At 34.0% G+C, this 22,078-nt stretch overlaps 1 protein-coding gene across 1 annotated transcript; it reads left to right on the top strand.

The window, feature by feature from the left end:
• Positions 1-14,425: 14,425 nt before the first annotated feature.
• Positions 14,426-15,268, top strand: LOC146997115 (protein FAM200C-like). Its single transcript, XM_085817808.1, has one exon. It carries the CDS (start codon positions 14,426-14,428, stop codon positions 15,266-15,268), a length of 843 nt encoding a protein of 280 aa, XP_085673934.1.
• Positions 15,269-22,078: the final 6,810 nt, after the last annotated feature.

Here is a 22,078-nt window from a genome sequence, read left to right as displayed (position 1 = left end):
ATAATAGAAACCAAATTCGATACTATGGAAGGCAGAATAGATGTGGTTGAAAATAAAGTGGGACAAATTAAGGAAAATTTTTCTTCTGTCAAAGAAGAAATAGAAGGAAGAATTTGTTCCGTTCAAAAACAAATCGAACAACAAATTGATGACCGGGTTTCTGCGGTTGCCAAAGAAGTGAAATTCGTAGCGACAGCAGGGAGCAATTCGGATGGTTTTAAAATTTTTACCAATGCCTGCTCATCCCTCTCATCTGCTCATCTCTCTGAAACTATCTACCTACGATGGGAAGACCTCCTGGCAAGTGTATAAGACACAATTTTCTATCGTTGCGAATGCGAAGTGATGGGATTCCCAAACTAAGGCCTGTCATCTCGCCGCTTCTCTGAGAGCAGACGCAGCGGATATCCTGCAGACGCTTCCAGAAAACCAAAGACTTGACTTCGAAGCTTTATCCGGCGCATTGGAGCTGCGCTTTGGCGAGAAATGTTTAAAAGACTGCAGCAGGCTTCAATTAAAATCCCGTCAACAGAAGCCCGCCGAATCACTCCAGGAACTCGCCACGGATGTTGAAAGGCTGTCCCACCTCGCCTTTACGGAGTGCCCGAAAGAAACGAGGGAAATCCTGTCCCTGCAGTACTTTATCGATGGCATCCGGGATCCCGAAATACAGAAAGCTCTGCGAATGGCGGATGTGAAGGACATAAAAAGCGCTATGTTGTACGCCATGAAATTCGAGGCAACCCAGCAAGCAACTAGTAGAGATCGCCACCCAGCCAAAGCTGTGCGAGTCCACGAGCGAGTGGATCATTTAATGGTTCTTTCAGATGATTTATCCAGACAAGTCAATGCTTTGATACAAACTGGTTCTAAAGTATTCGAAATGTGGTACTGAAGGCCACATACGAACATTACAGAACAGCCCAGGGCACGGAAAAAACAACGGATAATTCGATAAGACCAGTCAGTGCCTTCAGACGGAATAGGAGAGGAAAGAAAGCAATCCTAAAGTGCTGGAAGTGCGGTGTTGAAGGCCACATACGAAGGAACTGCAGAACACCCCAGAGCACGGAAAATAAGACAGGTGATTTAAACAGACAATTAAATGCCATCGGACGGAACAATTAGTGACAAGAAACCAAAGTGCTGGAACTGTGGAGCGGAAGGCCACGTACGAAGGAACTGCAGAACACCCCAGAGTACGGAAATTAAGACCATTTCCCAGCAATGACGGAGGAAACAAATTAATGACCATATCGAGGAACGGAGGTTGGCAGATAATGAAAACACCGTTTTAAAGCTCTCAAGATTTCTGCAGTGAGTGGCAACAGTAATGGACTATACATCAACGGGCATACCGATGGAGTTCCTTGAAATATGATCATTGACAAAGGAGCTAATGTTACCATCATTCGAAAAGATTTAGCTCAACTATTTAAAGATAAACTCGTTTGGACGCCATCCTGTGTTGCCCTGCAGACTGCGTCTGATGATAAAATGGACATAAATGGGAAGTTAAACGTGAACATCGCGTTTGGAAGTGCCGCATACTATCACACGGTATATGTGGCGGATATTAAAGATCCTTGTATACTCGGCTTGGACTTTTTAAGGAAATACAATTTTTCCTTGTATTTCAAAACCAACAAACTGCTTTCAGCATCAGAGGACATAACTGCCCATCATCAGAAGGGATCCTCACCTAGAAACGTCGATGCCTTGGCTGAAAGACCCTGCACAGAAAGCTGCCGAAATCCTACTAGGGTCGAAGAGAAACGCAAGACTAAGGGCTATTCTCCATCTCCGATGCTCTTCGGTCGTGACCTTCGTCTACCTTGTGATCTTTTGATTGGTCACCCTCCGGATGCGCCTTTGTCGCTTGAAAAAGACATTCAAGATCTTCGGGCCCGGTTTGAAGTGATGCACAAGTTTGCACGAGAGAGAGTCAGCATGGCGGTGGAGAAGAGGAAGACTCGATACGACATGTGAGCTACTGGATATGAATTCAACGAAGGAGACAAGATGTGGAATCCGACGACTGGGACTCCGAAAGGACTCTGTCCGAAACTAAGTCACCTTGGGATGGTTTGTACACAGTCCTAAAGAGGCTGAATGGCGTCGTGGTTCGGATCCGTAAGTCATCGAACTCTAAACCTAAAGTCATTCATTACGACAGGTTAGCTCATTACTATAGCCATAGTACGTAGTGTAAATAGTATAAGACCATGGTCCTTTTTATTTCTAAATTTGTAAAATTTATGCAATCACTTATGCATTGTTTTATATTCCCGTGCAATGCAGCACGAAACTTATTTGAAGAGAAAGCTACGCCGGAAAATTTAAAATACTGAAGCACGCGCATTTAATATTTAATAAATAGATAGCCTGTAATTGTACTCTTTTGGTATCCAGAAAAATCGAGAAAATACCAGAATGTTCTCGCACATTTAAAAAGCTTATAAAAGCTGGAGGAAAACATCTTAATTCAATTGTTTAGAAAACTGTTGTTGTTTACTGTAGCGAATTCGCTGTGAAATCGGATTAGCTTTCTCTGTTTTAAATTAAGTTCTGTTGAACGTTTTAGTAGTTTAAAAGATAACTACTGTAAGATACTAGGATATTGTACGAATATCTCTAAGGAAATTTAAGTATTTTGTTTTTATTTGTTGTAATAAGAATAAATTTTATTCATTTTCCATCGAACTTGTGCATTCAATTTATTACGAACCCGTACGCACGCAACAATACTTTTGGTGTGGCCAACTGCAACCAAAAAGAGAGGTGCACAACTGCATGTTATAGCAGTCCTATGTTTAAAGTTTCAACGTTCTGAGGCTACTCGTTTTTGAGTTACGCGAGGTACATACACAGATACGTACGTGTACTGGGGACGTTACGAAAAAATATCTTCTGAATCCATTTTAAATCAATTTTATAATGGGTTTGGGGGAAAAGAGTCCTTTATTCTGCCCTTACGTACAGATGTCATGCAACAACATCGTTAAATTGCATTCGATAGAGGTCAAAGTGGATATTTTCGTTGATATATGATGCCCGGTATTTTTCGTGATTACAATCCTTCCTTAACTTCGTTCAAGGAAGTAAAAAAGGAGCTTCAAGGAAAGGGTAAAGGTAGCACTGACGTGTATGCTTCTATTAAAGCTTTTAAAGTTAGATATCAAATATAGGAAACACATAATGAAGTAAAAAATTGCACATTTTCTATGTTTTAAATCACTCCGTTTTGTTCCTCCGTATGTTTTAAATCTCTCCATTTGAACGATTTAAAAAAAAAAAAAAAAAAAGTACAAAAAAATATTAAGATAAGAATTTGAATACAGATTTAAAGTATTTAATGATTTGAAGTTCAGTTTTAAATTATTACTATTAAAAACGGACGTGAATAATATACCATACAATTTACAAATAGAACTAATTAATTTAGAGTTGATATAAATCGTAATGATATAAATCGTATTCAAAGATCTGAAGATATAGATTCAATTAACTTTTACATGTGCTTGTCAAAAGGTAAATATTCTTAGTTGTGAATTTTTACAATAAAAAATTGGAAGTCTCTTTTACTTTTTAACCAGTTATTTATGTTAATGAACTTAAACTTACGTTAATGAACCTATCATCCTCATTTCAATTTTCAATGTAAATTTCTGCCTTTCTGTTACTTAGTTAAATTCTTTACCTTTGATTTAAGCCATAATTGCTGGCTATAATTGTAGGCACGAGTTGTGCCGTCTATTAGCTTTCAATTGAGTTAAATAAAGGGTTATTTACACCCTTTTTCCTGTCTCTGTGACACTTACAAGACTTAGTGATAATGTTATATTTTTCTTCTTCTTTACAAGCAGTATTATCACTGTCTTCCAGTTCAACTTCGGACAGCTGAGGATGCTCACCGCTGCCACCAGTTGTTACGTTATTTTCTTCCATTTTACAGCACGTTCGTGTATACGAGCCAGTTAGAAAGTTCTCCACGAAGGCATCCCTTCCCTTAGGCAGATAGCCCTAGTGTGCTTTGCCGTAATTAAATAAACCAAATCAAACCAAATTTACTGCACGTTCGTACGGAGTTCGTGCGGATTTGGAGTGAATAATGACAACAGCATTCGATGAAGTATCGAAAAACACTTTATTGGCCAGTACTCTAGGACAGCTCAAAAATCCCGTTTTCACAGTCGTCGAAGAACTACTATAGACAAGCTATAATAATCAGCGACACAGCCTTCAGGCAATCAGGATATAACGGTGAAGACAGCTTCACGGCAAAGCACCAGATTAGAGCTCCCGACTGTGCTCGGTCTTTCTCGGAATTCCACGTACTATTGAGACTTTCCACGCTACAACTCGCGATGCATTCCACGATACCCTAGAGTACAGCTCCCGACTCCTCGGTTCAGTCGTTCCTGGAGCTCAACACACTCTCTCGACAATGCACTAACGGCGATACACTAAGAGACTGTTTCGGTGTACTCGACAACCAACTCGGCACTCGCTGACCGACTGTCAACTTACTCGATCGACTCCGCACGGACTGACTGACTAACTTTTATTTATTTATTTAAGGCAAGTAAAGTCGGCTCAGTGGTAAAGTCAGCTCAGCTAATAAAATTTTAATATAATGTTACTATTTACAGCACACAATTACTTAATACAATAAACAATATACAATTGCTTAATTCTGCTTAATTAATATAATTACAATTGCTGTACTAGTACTATACAATAAATTTCAACTGTTATATACTTTACATATAAGCACTTGTTATTAGTAGAGGGCCCTCCAGTGCATCTAGAACTATTGAGATTGTATGATGAGTAGTTCTCCACTGTATTGGGTAGTTCTCCACTGCCATAGGACCATTATAAATAATGGCCGCTAATCTATTTTTTGAGAGAAAAGTTTTATTTTGTGGAGTAGAACCTATAATGAGAGAGTCCAAACTAACTATGACTGACTAACTATCCGCGTACCAGCAGAGTTTATGTAGCTTTTGGCTTGTGTTCGAGAACATTTTAGACTAAACCGGTAAGAATTCGTTCCAGAAGGTTCTCCATCCGTCCATGGCATATTGCCAATTTTGTCACCAATTGGGCGATTTCTCGCCAAATCTGGCAACTCTGCCTTCGTTTGTTATTTTTTGGCAACTCTAAACCTGCTTTGCGGGGAAGCTATCCCACCGCGCCTGAACGTTTCTTAACAATAATTTACGTAAAGTCTTCACACATTTCGTTCATTTTATGTTTCCAAAGAACACTGAACGTTATAGAATTATCGATTTGTTTGTGAGTACATTCATATGAGAAAAATGTTTTTTTGCGACTGAAAATTAGCAAGTCAAACGAAAGGGCAAGATTGCCCTGTAAGCATCTACTATCAAAGATAGTTTCCAGCATTTTTCCACAAGGCTACAAACGTTTTCAAACTCAAAACGCTGTCAAGTATTAAGCCGTATAAAAAATAGAAGAAAGTAAATTTATTTACAAATAATCATATGTATTATTTTCTGCGAGTGTCGTTAAATAATTGATATACAAAGGAAAGAGAATGGGTTATTCGTTCCCAAGTTTTGTTCAACATAAGAAGTTTTCTCTGAAAATTTGGTAATTTTTTATCGTTCGTATATTTTACGTTTATGTTAAAAATAAGTTAATTAGTGGTTAATGCAACATATTGAGAATTATCTTGTATAAATGTTGGTCCAAATAATTTAAAAATCAACAGCTAACGCATTTGAATTGCCAAATGCAACCAACAGAAATTTGTTACAGATAGAAAATAAGTACGACAAATTTGAGATTTTTTTACGTTATTATTGTTTATGTATATTGTAATAAATATTTAGCAAATGAAATTTGAAATTAGTTAAAATTTAGTTTGTTGTTTGAAATTTTGTTTTAAAAAAAAATCTGGCGCCCCGGCTTCTTTTACGTCGTGCATCCGGTCCAAGTACAAATTAGAATTTGAGAGCACTGACTTACGGATCGTAACTACGACATCGTTTAGCCTGTTTAGGACTGCTTAAAGACCATCTCAGGGTGACTGTAGTTTAGAAGTCACCTTCGTTTATGTAGCATTTGTGTAGTCAGGTCTTCATCTTCTCCGTCGCCAAGTAGAATTGCTTTCGTGCAAAATTGTGTATCAATTCAAATCGTGCCTAGAGATCTTCAATATTCTTCTCGTGTAAAGAGAAACAAACTTTATTAACAAATTTCTAAACTTATCATTATTATTATTACCGAGGATTTAATCTCGGTTCATATCGAAACTATCCGGATATAGCGCCGGAGACTCCCTTCAAACCCTTACCTAATCTAATCTGCTACGTAAAAGAAAATGTATAGGGTTACCTTAAAATAGTTGGCGAGAATAAATCGGCGCCATAGCGCAATACAAGGGGGGTTGCAACACACTGGCCCCGGATGAACAATGACAATTGTTCAGCATCTAATTATTTCAAAAGAGATTAACAAATACAAATATTATAAAAACATACTTACTTTCACAGAAAACATTTGAAGAATAAATTGAAGTCTACGAAATACAATAATAAACATAACAAAAAATATTCACAAAAGTAAAAAAAAAAAAAAAAAAAAAAAAAAAGGATTTTTTATTGCTAAATAATAAAATGTCAATCATGATCAAGTTCTAGTTTGTAGAGTAATTGAATCGGTCTTTTAATTATACCAGAAGACGTCTGAAGGGCACAAGAACGCACTTTACCGTTTTCTACCAAGAAAAAGTTCCTTGATCAGTCCAAATTTCCGTAAGTGTTTTGGCATTTTGTCCTCTTGAATCAACACTGCATCACCAGTTTTGAATATAGAAGGAGTGTTAGCGCGAGGGGATAAATTGGCAGAGCGAAGTTCAAGTAAATATTCTTTACGCCAACGTTTTCAGAAATGAGTGATGAATGTTGTCTCTATCTCAACGTTTTCGTGAAAACAATTTTGTTTGATTTGGGTTCAGCTGAATAGTTGACATCTGGCAAGGAATTTAAACGCTTACCAATCAGAAAATGAGATGGGGTAATCGGAAGAGGTTCGTTATTATCTTCATAAAGATAACTCAGAGGACGACTGTTGATGTTCAATTTCGGTCAGCGTGATTTGAATTTCTTTTCATAGGTGAAGCATGATCTACGGAGGATTTTCTTCAAAGGGGTTACAAAACGTACCATGCGTTTCCAAAACCCACCCCACCAAATAGCTCTAGGAATAATAAATTTCCACGTGATACTATTTTCTCTGAAACATTGCTGATCATTGGTTTGAGAAATTTGGCTCCAAACTTCTGTAAAACAAAAAAAAAAACACTTCCTTTATGAAAGTTTTCGCATTGTCACTATAAATTGTTTTACATAGTCCTCTTCTGGAAATGAATCGTTTAAGGGCTAATATAAAAGTTTTCAGTGCTCAAATTACTTGCTACCTTGCTACCTCGAGATGGATAGCTCTAGTGACAGGACCAAGTGAATTAACACGATGTATACCTTTTCTGAGCCTGTTTTTTCTTTGATATAAATGGGACCGGCGAAATCGACAGTACAAGTCAGAAAAGGAGAGGATTCAATTATTCTATCTCTCAATAATGGAGCAATATCTTGTTTTCCAGGAGATGCACTGAACCTTTTACAAATCATGCAATTTTTTAACACTGATTTAACATGTTTTTTTCCTTTAATTATGAAATGTTTTTCCTTCAGATGGGCTAAGGTGCATGTAATACCAAAATGGAAAACATTTTCATGAGCATTCTTAATTAATAAATTAGTGAAATTTCCACCTGGCAGAATCCAAGGACATTTTTCCTTTTAAGAAAACTCAGAAAATTGAAGTCTTCGAGAAACGACTAACAAACCGTTTTCATCAAATTTTGAATTCAGATTGTATAATGATGAATCTTTATCAATAAGTTTTTCATGTTTTAGAGACATAATTTCACAATTAAATGCAATTTGTTGTATCTGTTTTATCCAATATAATTCTGCCTTTTCAATTTCTGAAGATGAAAGTTGGCCTGAAATTTTATATTTCCTCTTGTCATTATTGTTTAAAAATCTTAAGACCCATGCCGTAATACTATACACCTTGTTTAAAGAACTAAAATTCTCTAATTTTAGAAACGAATCTAGAAATGCATCAGCAGCGCAAGACAATTGTGTAGAATTCGAATTAGGTTTCTTTTCGTCTATAAGATCTTTAGCATCATCATTAACAACGATATTTTAGGGTTTGGGCAACATGTGATTTGGTATTAATAACGATTCAGGACCATAAAACCATAACTGGTTTTCGATGAAATTCTTCAAATTTTCGCCTCTGGTTAAAAGGTCACTTGGATTATCTTTACTTGGGATATGATTTCAAATTTTGGGATCAGTTAAAGACTGAATCTCCATAACTCTATTCGCTACAAAGGGTTTCCAATTATGTTTGAATCCAACCATATGTAGATGTCCAAATTCTGGGAAAAAACATGTTTTAGATATTTGCTCATTCTTGCCGCGATTAAAGCCCCCATAAGTTTAAGGCGAGGATTTATTAGAAATTTAATTGGTGACACTCTATATTTGGTCCAAATTAGACAGGTTTTAATTTCATTATCATTAGTGATGTTACGGAAATAGGCAACAGCTGTATAAGCCTTAGGGCTGGCATCTGAAAAAATATGAACTTGTATTCTATCGGAAAATTCATAACCTTGAGGAAAATATTTTAGAGGTATTTCAAAATTATTAAAATACTCAAATTCCAAAATCCATGCTTCAAATTCTTCTTTCAAATCATTGGGCAAAACAGTATCCCACTCCAAACCCCGTTGTCATGCTTCTTGTAATAGATGTTTCATTCGAACAAAAAAAAAGGGGGGGGGCAAAAAAATCATATGGGGTCAAATATTTTCAGCATAACCTTGAGAGCAACTCGTTTAGTTGGATTAAATTTCCAGCTATCAGAAAGGGATGGTATCTCAAAATGCAAAGTATCCGAATCAGTATCCCAAAGTAATCCTAACACCTTTATCCCACTGTTCGAATTTTCTCCTGAATCGCATAATTTATTTTTCTCCCACACTTTTCTAAGATGAACAGAATTAGTGTTAAATTTTCGAAAATTCATTCTCGTTTCTTTAAAAATATCTGAAGCAGTTGACGACTCATCACCCAAGCTTCATCATCAGATTTCGAACCGTTATTAAATCACCTACGAACGAAGAAGAATCTAAAATCTTAACAACTTCTGGATGTTCATTATATTTTCGAATATGATGTTTAATTGTAGCTGCTAGTATGAAAGGACTGCAAGTTACACTAAGGGGTGCACGCGTAAACCTAAAAAGTTCAACGTTGTCTTTTTCCTCACTAAACCATAAAAATTTTAAATAATTCCGATCATCTTCAGTAATCGCAATTTGCAAAAACGCCTTCTCAATGTCGGCGCAAAATGCAACATTGAATATTCTGAAATTCATTATAACATCAAGTATGTTTGGATTCAGATTAGGTCCAGGATATAAACAGTTGTTCAAGGAGTTTAAATGCTTTTCTTTGGAAGACGCATTGAATACCATCCTAACATTTGTAGTAGTTTCGTCTTCTCTTAAAACTAGTCATAAAATAACTATATTCAGTTATTTTATGACGTAAAATAATTGAGGCATAAAATAACTATATTCAGTTATGTTATGACATAAAATAATTGAGGCATAAAATAACTATACTCAATTATTTTATCGGGGTATTTTTCAAATACTCCACTATTTTCATGTTCCAAAACAATAGCTTTATAATTTTTACACAATTCATAATTGTTGTCTAGTTTACGATTTAATTCATTGAAACGCCTTCTAGCTATTCTATAGTTGTTTCCCACTTTTCTATAGTTTTAATTAAAAATTTAAGATTAGCTTCAAATCTATTAATCATTTCACTATCTAATTCTGACATATTACTATCCTGTGATTGTCCAATCCCAAGAGGCTGTGATTCCCACATAAATTTCAAGTCTTCTTGCTCAGAGTTAATTTACGAAAGATTCAAAACGGAAGCTGCACTTATTCCATTTTTTACTTCCTTGTACGAAGTAAAAAGGAAGTATTGTAATCGCGAAAAGTTTCAGGCAGCATATTTCAACGAAAATATCCATTTTGACCGCTATCGAATGCAATTTAACGATGTTTTTGCGTCATATCTGTACGTAAGGACAGAATAAAATACTCTTTTCCTTCAAAAAAATTATAAAACTGCTTTAAAATTAATTCTGAAGAGAATTTTTCGTGGCGTCTGTACGAACGTATGTACGTACGAACTCAAAAACGAGTAGCCTCAGAACGTTGAAATTTTGTATATAGGACTGCTATAACATGCAGATGTGCACCTCGTATTTTTGTTGCAATCGGCAGCACCAAACGCATATAAATATATTTATATGCATTATTAATATGTTTGTAAATTGTATATTTTTTGCTTTAACAATGATTGAATTATGTTGTTTTTATCTTCCGGTTAAGGATTTTATGCCTTTAGTAAATCTGTGTGCAATATTTTTAGAATTATCAGCAATTTTAAAGTTGTTTAATTGCCGCTAAGCCTGTTTTTAATGGCGGCCATTGATGTTTATATATGAAACAGGAGACTAGTGGATTTGTTGCCAATCTAGAGAAACTTAGCTTCGCAACAACAAAGATAACGCATTCATTTATTATTGCCAATTAAATCATGCTTAATTCTTTCTGGAATTTTTTCGAGGAAATAAGTGTTTGAGATTTACTTCGTAATTTTTAATATCGATATTTTGAGTTTTTATGTATTTTTGCCTTCTCGCGAAGTGAGAACTGAATTAATTAAATGAGAAATACTCAATCGTCTGTGAAAAACTGTTTCTGTTTTGTTTTGTTTGCTTAATTTCTTTTATACATCATTCTAGCTTTATTATAGTATTTGAATAGAACATGTGGCAACGATTAGATAATTCTATTCTTTAAATGATATAAATTTTGTGCATTATGTGTTATAATATGAACGAAATATATACGTTAACTGTTAACTTAGTTTCCGTTATATAATTATTATATAAGTTAACTGTTATAAAATTATTAATACTGTTAAGTGAATATAGCGCCATAGTGTCACTATGGTAAACAAATACTAGAGTGAATTTTAAAGAATGCATTTATTCTATTGTGGTTTATGCGCTGTCGGCGAAGTAGATTTAATTCAATCCAATAAGTTTAAATGAAATGCAAGAAAAAATGCGTATAATTTAATATTCCAATACAAGGAAGTCATGTGGTGTACACATCAGATTTTTTCTTCTTTCAAATAGCCATAAAGCGAGTAGCCGAATAATGAGTGACATAAAAAGAGAGAATTCGTTAGTTTTATTACCTCTCTGTCATAACACATTTGATAAAAGTAATCTGCTCCTATCAACAAATTAATATTTGATTCGTCTGCTACTTCAACAGACAGATAGAACGGCGCCAACCTGCTCTTAATATTCGTGTGGGAGCCGCATGTGCTTCTTTGGCTCCTTAAGTACGGCTCTGGTACAAATATCCACGGAAGGTGCAATAATATTTTAATTTTAAAAAAACTTGGTAAGAAAAAAATTACATCTTATTTTGATAAATTAAAATTCTTCTATAAATCGAGAACATGTATAATTTTTTGTTTGAGTAAAGAGATAGGTAATTAAAATTTTATATTGTTGTAAAAATACGTAACGAACATCGAGTTTAATTTTATTAGTTTCCGTAAAAGTAAATATAAACAATGTACACTGCTCAAAAAAAAAAAAAAAAAAAAAAAAAAAAAAAAAAGAACGAAAAGAAAAAAAAAATGGGACAGTGCTATATCTCCCGTTCTACTGGGCTGATTGACAAAATTCAAACTGCGTTTTTCGTGTCTCGAAAGCGCGACTTAGGATATATATTAGATTTATATATAGCACTATTCTAACATAGGTATTTTGACACAAAATCGGACTTTTTCTGAAATAACATACCAATTTTTTTCCATATTTCGATTCTACGACACAAATTATGCCAGAATGCCAAGTTTTGTAAAAATCGTACAAGTAGTTTTTAAAATTAGTTTTTAGGTCTAAAATTTTAGCTCCTCAATGTTAATTGAATTTGGCAAATATTTATTAATATCTCCTTTTTTATTAAACTTTTTTAATTTTTCCTTTCACATTTCGAAATTTAGGTTCATTCCAAATAAAATTTACCCATTTTTTGTGTTTTATTTTTTAAATTTCTAATTTTAAATAATTTTTATAAATTTTTCGAAAACAATTTTGAAATATAACTTATAAAATTTTTACTATCACTTTAAAGTAGGTGTATTTCTAAGCATATGTTAAAAAAATTAGACTTTTTTATTCAAAATTTTCTAAGATATACACGAATTTACTAATTTCGCGTTTTGAAATTTGGCATCTTTTTTTTGAGCGATAATAACGCCAACTGTGGTTTATGGATTTTTGTTACAGTGAATTGCCACAGCTATTTTTAACCTTAAATTTCAAGTAAAATTTTACGGAGAATTAATTATTTGAAATTTTTTCCCTCAATGATGCGTAATAAAAATTTATTAATACTATATGAAAAGCTATTTTTTTTAAATTATAGATGATATTATTCAAATTTTTAACTATTTTTTTAAATTTCTGTCTTTCTTCCTTTTTAAAAAAAATATTTGTAAAAGTAAATTTTTATCTTCGGCGTTTTATCTTCTGCTACTTTACTTTAACTTCATTTAAATCGAATTGTCTAAAACTGAGAACTTTCATTTGATATTTATTTGAATTTTACGAAGATATTTCATGACATTAACTGCATAATTTATTTCTAAACAAGCTGTTGCTTATGAAGTGGCTGAAAGAGCGGCTTATACTATCTATCATCTATATTTTTAAAGCACAGTATATTTTTATAGAAACATACCATTTAGAATAATCATTTTTATAAAAGTCAAATTATGATATAAACATAGAACCCTCTAGAGACCGAATTAATGGAAGTTCAATGGTTATGTAGAAATGATCTGCAGCTAGTACGTAATGGCTGGATAAGCCAACAGATTCTGTAGACAAGTAAGAATAATTATATAAACGACACCCAAATTCTGGATTCAATTAACAACGAGGGTACGATGTTTATTAAATGAATTTAAGAAATTTTTAAACATAAAAAATCAACTCATTTTTTATCCTAAAATGTATTTTTATGCGTAGCGTATTTTCATTATATCCTTAAAATTCTAATTTAGAATGTAACTGTCAAGAACTGAATTCTAATAATCAGTAATATGATAAGTAATTATTATGGTTATTAATAAATCCTTCTTAGAAAGTAATTGCAAATATTTCAAAAAACATTTGTCTGAATGCAAATATTTCTAATTTTATATTAATCAAGATTGCACACGATATTATTTATTTGCACTTCAATTCTTACCGTCACCTCTAGTAGAAGTTACGAGGCCCAACAGCGGCTGAGCGGTAAAGTCGCTGAACACTGGTAGTTCGGTCTGAGGTTCGAATCCCGCGAACGTGCTGGCTGCATGGGTGTTTTCTTCATGTGTAACGTGTATACGAGCCAGTTTCTCTTAGAAAGTCCTCCACGAAGGCATCCCTCCCTTTAGGCAGATAGCCCTAGTGTGCTTTGCCATACTTAAATACACACACTAGTAGAAGTTACAAATCAATTATATTTAATTAAGGAATGACCATCTAAGTTTAGAAACAGAGTACCGTAACAGCAATTCAATTATTGGCATCACAGAGCAGCAGTTGCAGTGTGAACAGTTTTGTCTTATCTACCGTGTCTGCCGTTGTATTTTTAATCTAGCTGCACATCTTACAGGTATTTTTATACGATTTTATTACACCTGCTATGTATGTTTGTGGTTCCGGTAGAAAATTTGTAATTTATTTTTCGATAACTTCTATTTGTCCAAATGTTGAAAGTTTTCTTCCATTTTTGGCCATATTAAAAATTTTGTTATTCTGACGATGGGAAAAATTATTTTTTTCTTTTTAGTGCCGTTACATATATTAATAAAATTGTATTTTTTAAAAAGATTTTTTTTTTAATTTTTATTTTCATCAATTTAATAATGATAATAATTTTGTACTGGTGGCTTTAGAAAAAAATATATTTGGAATATTTTTATAGGCATCCCAATTAACATGGCTACCAAAAAAATGCAAAGAAAAACGGAAGATGAAAACCGCGAATTTAAAGTTGAGTGGACCGAGAATTTTGCGTTTATTCAAAACTTGAAAGGACTTCTGACATTTCTTATTTGTAAGGAGAAATTCGCGCATAACAAGAAGTCAAATTTAGAAAGGCAATTTACAAGGAAGCACGTGTCGTTTAGCACTAAATATCCTACCGGTGATGCAAGGAAGAAAGCAGTTGAGGAACTTCAGAAGAGTCAAGAGTCGTCAACAGCTATTTCGGGATTTTAAGAACAAAGCAGATATTCTGAAAGGAATTAAAGAGTTACCATTGTCTGCCAAAACCATTAAAGATAGAACAATTAAAATGTGTTCGAATATAACCACCCAGCATATCGGAGATCTGAAATTGGTTTCGGCTTTATTAATAGAAGTTGACGAGTCTTGTGGCATAAATGATACAGCGCAAGTTTCACTTTTTGTAAGATTTATGTCTCATTCAGGCCCTAAAGAAGAACTTTTAGGATTATTGCCACTCGAAGGTCAAACGCGGGGAGAAGATATCTCCAATGCCGTAACTGAGTGTATGGATAAACATCATATTCCCCTGGATAAAATTGTGTCGATTTTAACAAATGGGGCCAAAAGTATGACCGGCGTAAGAAAAGGGGTTGTTGCTATTTTGAAAGAAAAAATTAATCACGAGATACTTGTTTACGATTGTATCATTCACCAAGAAGCACTTTGTGCGCAAACATTTCTGGAAGAAATTTGTAAAGTTATGGAATTAGTGATTACCATTATCTACTCCATTTTAGCTAAAGCTCTTAAACATCGCCAATTCAAAGAATTTTTATTTGAAATGGAGAGTGAGTACACTGAGCTTCTGCTTCATGACAAGGTACGTTGGTTATCAAGAGGGAACGTTTTAAGACTTGTCGCGTCCCTTTTCCCGGAAATTAAAGCATTTCTCCTTGAGAAGGGCGTTCACTATCCAGAACTAACAGACGATCCCAAACTTTTATTTCATAGTAGACGTTACGTCTCATCTGAATCAGCTTAATCGTAGACTACAAGGGAAAGGAAACTTAATTTTTTTTATGTTAGAAGAAGTAATAACATTCGAAAACAAATTATACATTTTTGAACCGGATTTTGAAAATGAAACATTGTTTCACTTTCCGAGCCTGCTGAAGCATCGCCAAGAAAATAATTCCTCTATTGATAAACACCATTTAAAACAATAATTTTAAATATGAGGGAAGCATTTCTCAGCAGGTTTAAGGAATTTAAAAACTGCAGAGCAACTTTAGTATTTGTCGAAAATCCTCTTAATGCTACGATAAGCGAGTTGAAATTTTCTCCTTTTGAAATTGACATTGGTAGCTTTGAAATACAATTGCTGGATTTAAAAAACAAGGAGATATGGCGCTCTAAATTCGAACGTCTTTGTGTTGAATTGGAAATATTGGAGAACAAAAAATGTGATCTTAGTTCACAACACAAGTGGTCTGTTTTGAATGACCTGGAGAAGGAAGACATGATCATTTTCAACGCTTGGAATAGTATTCCTGACTCTTACGGTCAGCCGAAAAAGCTCGCGTTTGCTGTTCTTTCCCTTTTCGGTTCTACATATATATGCGAATAATTTTTTCAAGCAGGAACTTTATCGAGAGTAAACTGAGAAGTCGTCTTATTTATGATAACTTTGAATCATGCCTAAAATTAAAAACAACATACAAACCTGACTTACTCAAACTTTCCAAGGAGATGCAGGCACATTGTTCGCATTAATAAATATTTATTAAGTATTACATTTAGTTTTATTTAGTGTAATAAAAGTTTATTAAACAAGCAGATTTGCCTCCCAATTTTTTTTTAATTGTTGTAATGTTCATATTTGACTCTTTGGCTAATAAGTTTACCGACCACTAGTCTAGGGCAATAAATTACTGCATTAGAAATAATATCGATGACTAATGCTTCAGTAAAAATGAAGCGAGATTTATCTTTTCTGTGGGACAGTTTCAATGAAACGACGTCAAATGATCTCGGGGGAAGGCGCTTTGGAAGCAATACTGAAGTGAAACAAGCCGTTCAACGCTTCTTCCATATGCAAAGCCCTGATTTTTTCCTGGAGGGCTTTTTGAAGCTTATCAAGCGATATGACAAATGTCTCAATGTACTTGGTACCTATGTGGAAAAATAAAGGTATGTCATATCTTTAATGTCTCATTCTATTTTTTGACTTTCATACACAACTCTGACCACAGTCGACAGGGAAACTTATTTTTCAACTTACCTACGTAGAATCAGGTTTATTTTCTTTGACTGGTACAGAAGGTTTTGGGGCTTTGTTCAGACATAAGGGAAAATGATAAAAATTGGAATCCCACATTTTACAAGGATATGAATTAAATTTAGCGCATTTCGACGAAATATTCGAAGCAGAGAAAACATCGACCTTCTTTACGTAATTTTTCACGTTTTTCAGGAATAGAGAATCTTGGAATCGTGTAGGTCAGTGGGACAAAAGACGCAAGCACTTTTAATATTTGTTTTTAATAATGACGCTGTCGGTGTCTCACTCTTATAATTACTAATAAATTTATTATTACTGTGCTTATATCTTTCTCTTTTAACGTTAGATTGATAATTACAATTTTGTATGTTGACTGTGGCTTCTCTACATTCAGTTTCAATTTTAATGAAAGAAAGAAGCTCTTCTACATCCATTTTTTTCCGAGTCAGCTCGTTTACGATTAAAATCGAGAGCAATTTCTGCGGGTAACAACTAACTCTGTCCAATGAAAATTGGACAGAGTAAATGTCCATAGTATGCCGGCTGTAACACCAAGAGAATTTAAATTTCTAATTTGAATTTCGCAACTATCATAGAGCTCTCGCAATTTCTTAACATTAGCAGCATTTTTTACTTGCTTCAGATTCAAAGGTTTGCTCATATGAGCGTTAATTACTAGGTCTTGGTGACCAAAACGATTTTTTAATAAATCAATAGCTGAATTATAATTCTCTTCAGTAAGTGAAAAACCTGCAACAACATTAAATGTACTACTGACAAGTAGCGATTTCAAGTATGAAAATTTATCAATGGGAGTCAAATTTGGATTATTATCAATAGCATTAGTAAATTGACCCCAGAAATCTAGCCAAGAACAAGAATCACCATAAAAATTTGGTATAGTAAGTTTTGGCAATTTTACTGAATGATCGACATTAGTGTTTAAAGCGCTAAAATCATTTCTTAATTGAGTATTTTGAGAAGCAGTGATTTGGTTAAGCATGTTACGTTCATTTATAAATTTCGTGATTTTGTACCGTGATTCAATTATTTTTTCACTATAATGTTCAGCACTTTCGATTTCTTTGTCGAAATCGTCACCGGTATAAAGATCTTGAATATCTGAATTTAATTTCTTTAAAAAATTTCATATTTCTCATTCAACTGATCTTTGCAGATATTCAAAAGATCAAACTTTTCATCTAATGCTATTGATTCGTTTTCAAGAATGGTATGTATTTTATTACATAATTTTGTTGTCTGGGTTCTCATCCCAGTACGCCGTTTAATTAGAGTATCAATTTCCGTCGTCATTTTAAGTTAACAGTGTAACTTTATCAATCAATAAATTATCACAGAAATGATAAAACAGCTTACCTTGAATCGAAACAATCCACTCCAATCCAGTCGCGGGACGCCAGCAAATGAAGATGCGTAAGGTAAGCTTTCATCAGTCGTGTTCAGATCAAAATAATCTTTCAAATTAAACTAAACTAACTTTATTAACAAATTTCTAAAATTATCATTATTATAAACCGAGGATTTAATCTCGTTTCATATAGAAACTATCCGGATACATGGCCAGAGACTCGCTTCAAACCCTTATCTAATCTAATCTCAGCTGCTACATAAAAGAAAATATATACGGTTACCTTAAAATACTTGGCGAGAATAAATCGGTGCCAAAGCGTAATACAAGGGGGTTGCAACAAGCTCCTTGGCAATGGAGGCTAAGCATTGTGCAGGAAACTAATGGGAACGCCAGAAAATATCCAAGGCACAAATTATTTTTGCAGTTTAGATGTGATTCTTAAAGCGAACAGACTGATAACAATGCAATGAGACCTCTTTTCATGGCAAGCAGAAGCTATAGATCTCATACGCAATTATTCTCCTCCCCTCCCTGTCCATTAACGCGCAAAGAGGGGTGAAGATTTCAAATAGCATCCTTTCTACTTCCTAACAAAGAGGCTTCCGTTATACTTTTAGGACAAGTTGTCTGCAGTAAACTGATACAGTGCAAATACACTTCCTACTGCATGTCTTAGGGGTGGGGAAGAAAACAACATCGAAATCTCGGCCATTTCGGGTGGTTGTAATCGTTTGAATGAAAGGCTGTCTCGGATATTTTGGCCTTCAGGAGGTTAAAGAGTTGCTGATGGGCTTACTAAATAAGATCAGAGGTGTTCAAATCGGCTGTTATTCGGCGGATTAAGAGTTTGAAGAATTCTAGGACTGTATCTGGAATTCAAATAATCGTATCCTTGAAGCAGTCGTTCAGTATCTACATTGGTGGGAAAAGTAATTTCTTCAGCTGACAGGAGACAAGATTTTCTTCGGTTAGCACAATCACTCCGTGGATCTGAAAAGAAAAAAGTATTGTTTCGTCTCGGTAATAATTTTATCAAACATGAGAATGATTTTAAAAGAGCTTATTATAAAAATCCTGCAAAAGAAAAATGCACACAACGTTCATCGGATTCAGCAATTATGGAGGATCTTATCATGGAGGATCTTATCATGAAGAGGTCTAAAAAGAATTCATTCATTACTGGTACCTCACTTAGAAACATATTCAAGCATAAACTGGAATCGTCATTAGAGTTTCACATGGGTAAATCGGGATCTTCAAACAGGACCTAACCAGTTAAAATTGAAACGTAAAACTATTTCTGACTGGGTTACATAGTCCAACACACACACATAGAGCTGATTAATACTAAAATCTTTTTCCCTCGCTCCTTCTCAGCAGAATTTTGAATTTAGATAATAAATATCATTTCAAAGTTTGTTTAATTCTAGAATGTTATTAGAAAAACAAGATAGAGAGTTTACTACCAAAAATTTTTAAACACATTTATTTAGTACCTCAGCCAAAATAACCAAAAAAATTCCCCAGATGCTTAGGGTTTATACAAGGAAGGACTGTCCCTTTATCATTCACCGACAATGTGTTACCTATTTAATGAGAATGAATAATACTGAATGTCTCCAAATGATGGAACTATTACCCAATAAAATGTTTTATGGTCCACTTAGGAGATATTGGCAGTAAATTTACGTGCACATCTATCTTCATATTCTCGAAGGAAAAATGCTAATAATCAATATAGAATAAAATGTCAGTCCTTTTGTAACTTACTTAATTCAGAAGTTCTGGAAAGCAGTGTAGTACTGTAACATATAATTCTCTAAGTATTGAAGAAAGAACGTATTCTATGTCTTCTTCGTGTAGTGCCTATGAGGTATTGTATATGGTAGACCTGGTTATGCTTTGTTTTGGCAGTTTGGTAGTGATGATTTTAGCTGCTGCGTCAGAATTCAACGTCGTTGTGATTTAGTGCTGATCTTTTGCTGTTTAACGTTCAATAGCAAGCCCTCGATTTTAGACTTTTCGTAACTGTTCTCTGATTTCTTCAGTTTTTGAAAAGATTAGTAACATTAGCTTTGGAGTCTTCTTGCTGTCTGTGAAGATGTCGGAAGAATCTGTTGCTGCTCGTTTTTAGCTGCGTATCTGGGAATGCGCTTGTCATTTGAACTGCGTAATTTATCATTGCTGAGGCTGTGTCTGTAATAAGTGGATTGGAAGGTGTTAGGCCTTGAGTTTCTTGAGTTCTTATATGAGTGGGTATCTTATGTCTTTTGAGACTAAAGCTTTGCCAAATTTCTCTGTTGTCAGTGGTCTGGTTGAGCAGATTTGGGAGGACTGTTTGCCTGTAAACGACGATTTGCCGTTGTAGAGTTGGATGGAACAACACCTAGAGATGCGGAGCTTTGCGTTTTTTATATTGGTATAATAAGGGTGATACCCTGATTGCTTGGTTTCTGTAACAGTCTCACTGATTTGCTATGTCTTGATATTGGAAAAACACAAGTCAACAGCTGTGTATTGATAAAATTAGAGTATTTGCGCTGAAGCTCGATAGGAAGCACTGGAGCGAGTTCTTTGGCTCATTCTTACTGTGTCATGTTATTTAGGGCAAGGTCTGGGACTTACTCCTTCTTATGTTATATGTCTATGTTAGACATCAGGCATCCACCCTCCTTGTCCTGTGCCATGTTATTCCTTCTTCAAAAGCTCTCCATAAATTTGTGTTTTTACAATGAACCCACGTACATCTCTCAAACATCTGAATTCTTACCATGCTAGTGATTAGTATTTGCATACTCAAATCACACAAACCCGGGAATATTTATAAATTTTACAGTTCCGACAAAAATTGGGCCCTCAGCGTAAGTACTTTGATGATTATGCTATTCAACGTCTTGTTGTGGAGAGTTCCTAATCAGCCTATTGATTACATTGTATAAAACTGCCTATTTTGCTTGGCTATCAGAGATAGCCTTTATATTATCAGAAGTACAAGTTTTGGTGAAGTGAACAAATAACATGCTGATTTCGTGGTAATAAGTTAACTGAATATTTTAGAGCTTTAGCAATTAAACAGAACAGGCACTCAGTACGCAGATACAGTAATTAATTAAACAAAGAATCTCATTTATCTCTAATTTAAACTATCAAATTTAACACTGTAGAAATATAGTGAGCACAAATTGATCAGAATAATCACCATAATTATACTAAATAAATACTCTTGGCTAATTAATTACTATGAACTAAGTACAAACAATAGGTAGATTAACAAATTAAGCTACTTGAGTTATTACTGTTTGAACGCTATTAACTATTTATCATGCTAATGCACTGATTTAAGATTATAATATAGATGTTATAGTAAATTTTTTGTAAATAATAGATAGCATATTATTTATGTAAATTTCACGTACACTGGGATGGTTCGTTCATTGAGTGCTTAGTATATGATACACTCGATAATAACTTATTAAGTTAAACTTCCTCGATCATTGTTTTAGACTTATTGATGAAATACATTGTATAGCAATAATAATAATAATAATAGTGGACAGTGCAGTGTAGTGTGATGTACTGAACACTCAGAAATTATACTGACTGATAAAACAATGTATACTGAAAATGAATTATTCTATTTATTATTCACGGTATTGTAATTGCTCCACTGAATGGGCCACGAACCTAAAATTTAAGGGAGTTTTGGAATTGAGGTGAGGGTTTATTAGATAAGTATTATTAATATCGGTGTCTATGAGGAGAAAACAATAATATTAGGGAAGGACGCTGAAATAGAGTAGTAAGACAATCAGAATGTAAACTGAGGTAAAAATCATTTGGAATTTTAATCAGAATGTGACAGAAAATCGAAATAGTTCTCTAATCACTTTAGGTAGAAGGACAAAAGTAATTTAAGACTAGGGGTGTTAAAATCAGAGGAACAGGATTTGTTTGTTCCGGCAACCATTTTTCATATTTTATTTTGTATATTCAAATCACTTTATATATATATATATATATATATATAAAGTATTTTGTATAATACTAGAATAAATCTGAAAACAAAAAATAACTGAATAAATAAAATAAGTTAAATTCAATTTTTCGTTTTTGTAAAAAGTATATTTCTCACTAAAGTAAAATTAACTGGTACAGAAAATAATTTATTAGAATGCAAAATATAGAATTTCCTGAAGCTG

This window comes from Stegodyphus dumicola, chromosome 5, assembly GCF_044657685.1.
Source record: "Stegodyphus dumicola isolate Sdum_Otavi_A_Nest chromosome 5, ASM4465768v1".
NCBI classification, from domain to species: Eukaryota; Metazoa; Arthropoda; class Arachnida; order Araneae; family Eresidae; genus Stegodyphus; species Stegodyphus dumicola.
This window is presented reverse-complemented; position numbering and strand designations above follow the sequence as displayed.

What these genes read in the sequence shown, in the direction of transcription:
- LOC146997115 (XM_085817808.1), top strand. Translation starts at nt 14,426, where the DNA reads ATGCAAGGAAGAAAGCAGTTGAGGAACTTCAGAAGAGTCAAGAGTCGT.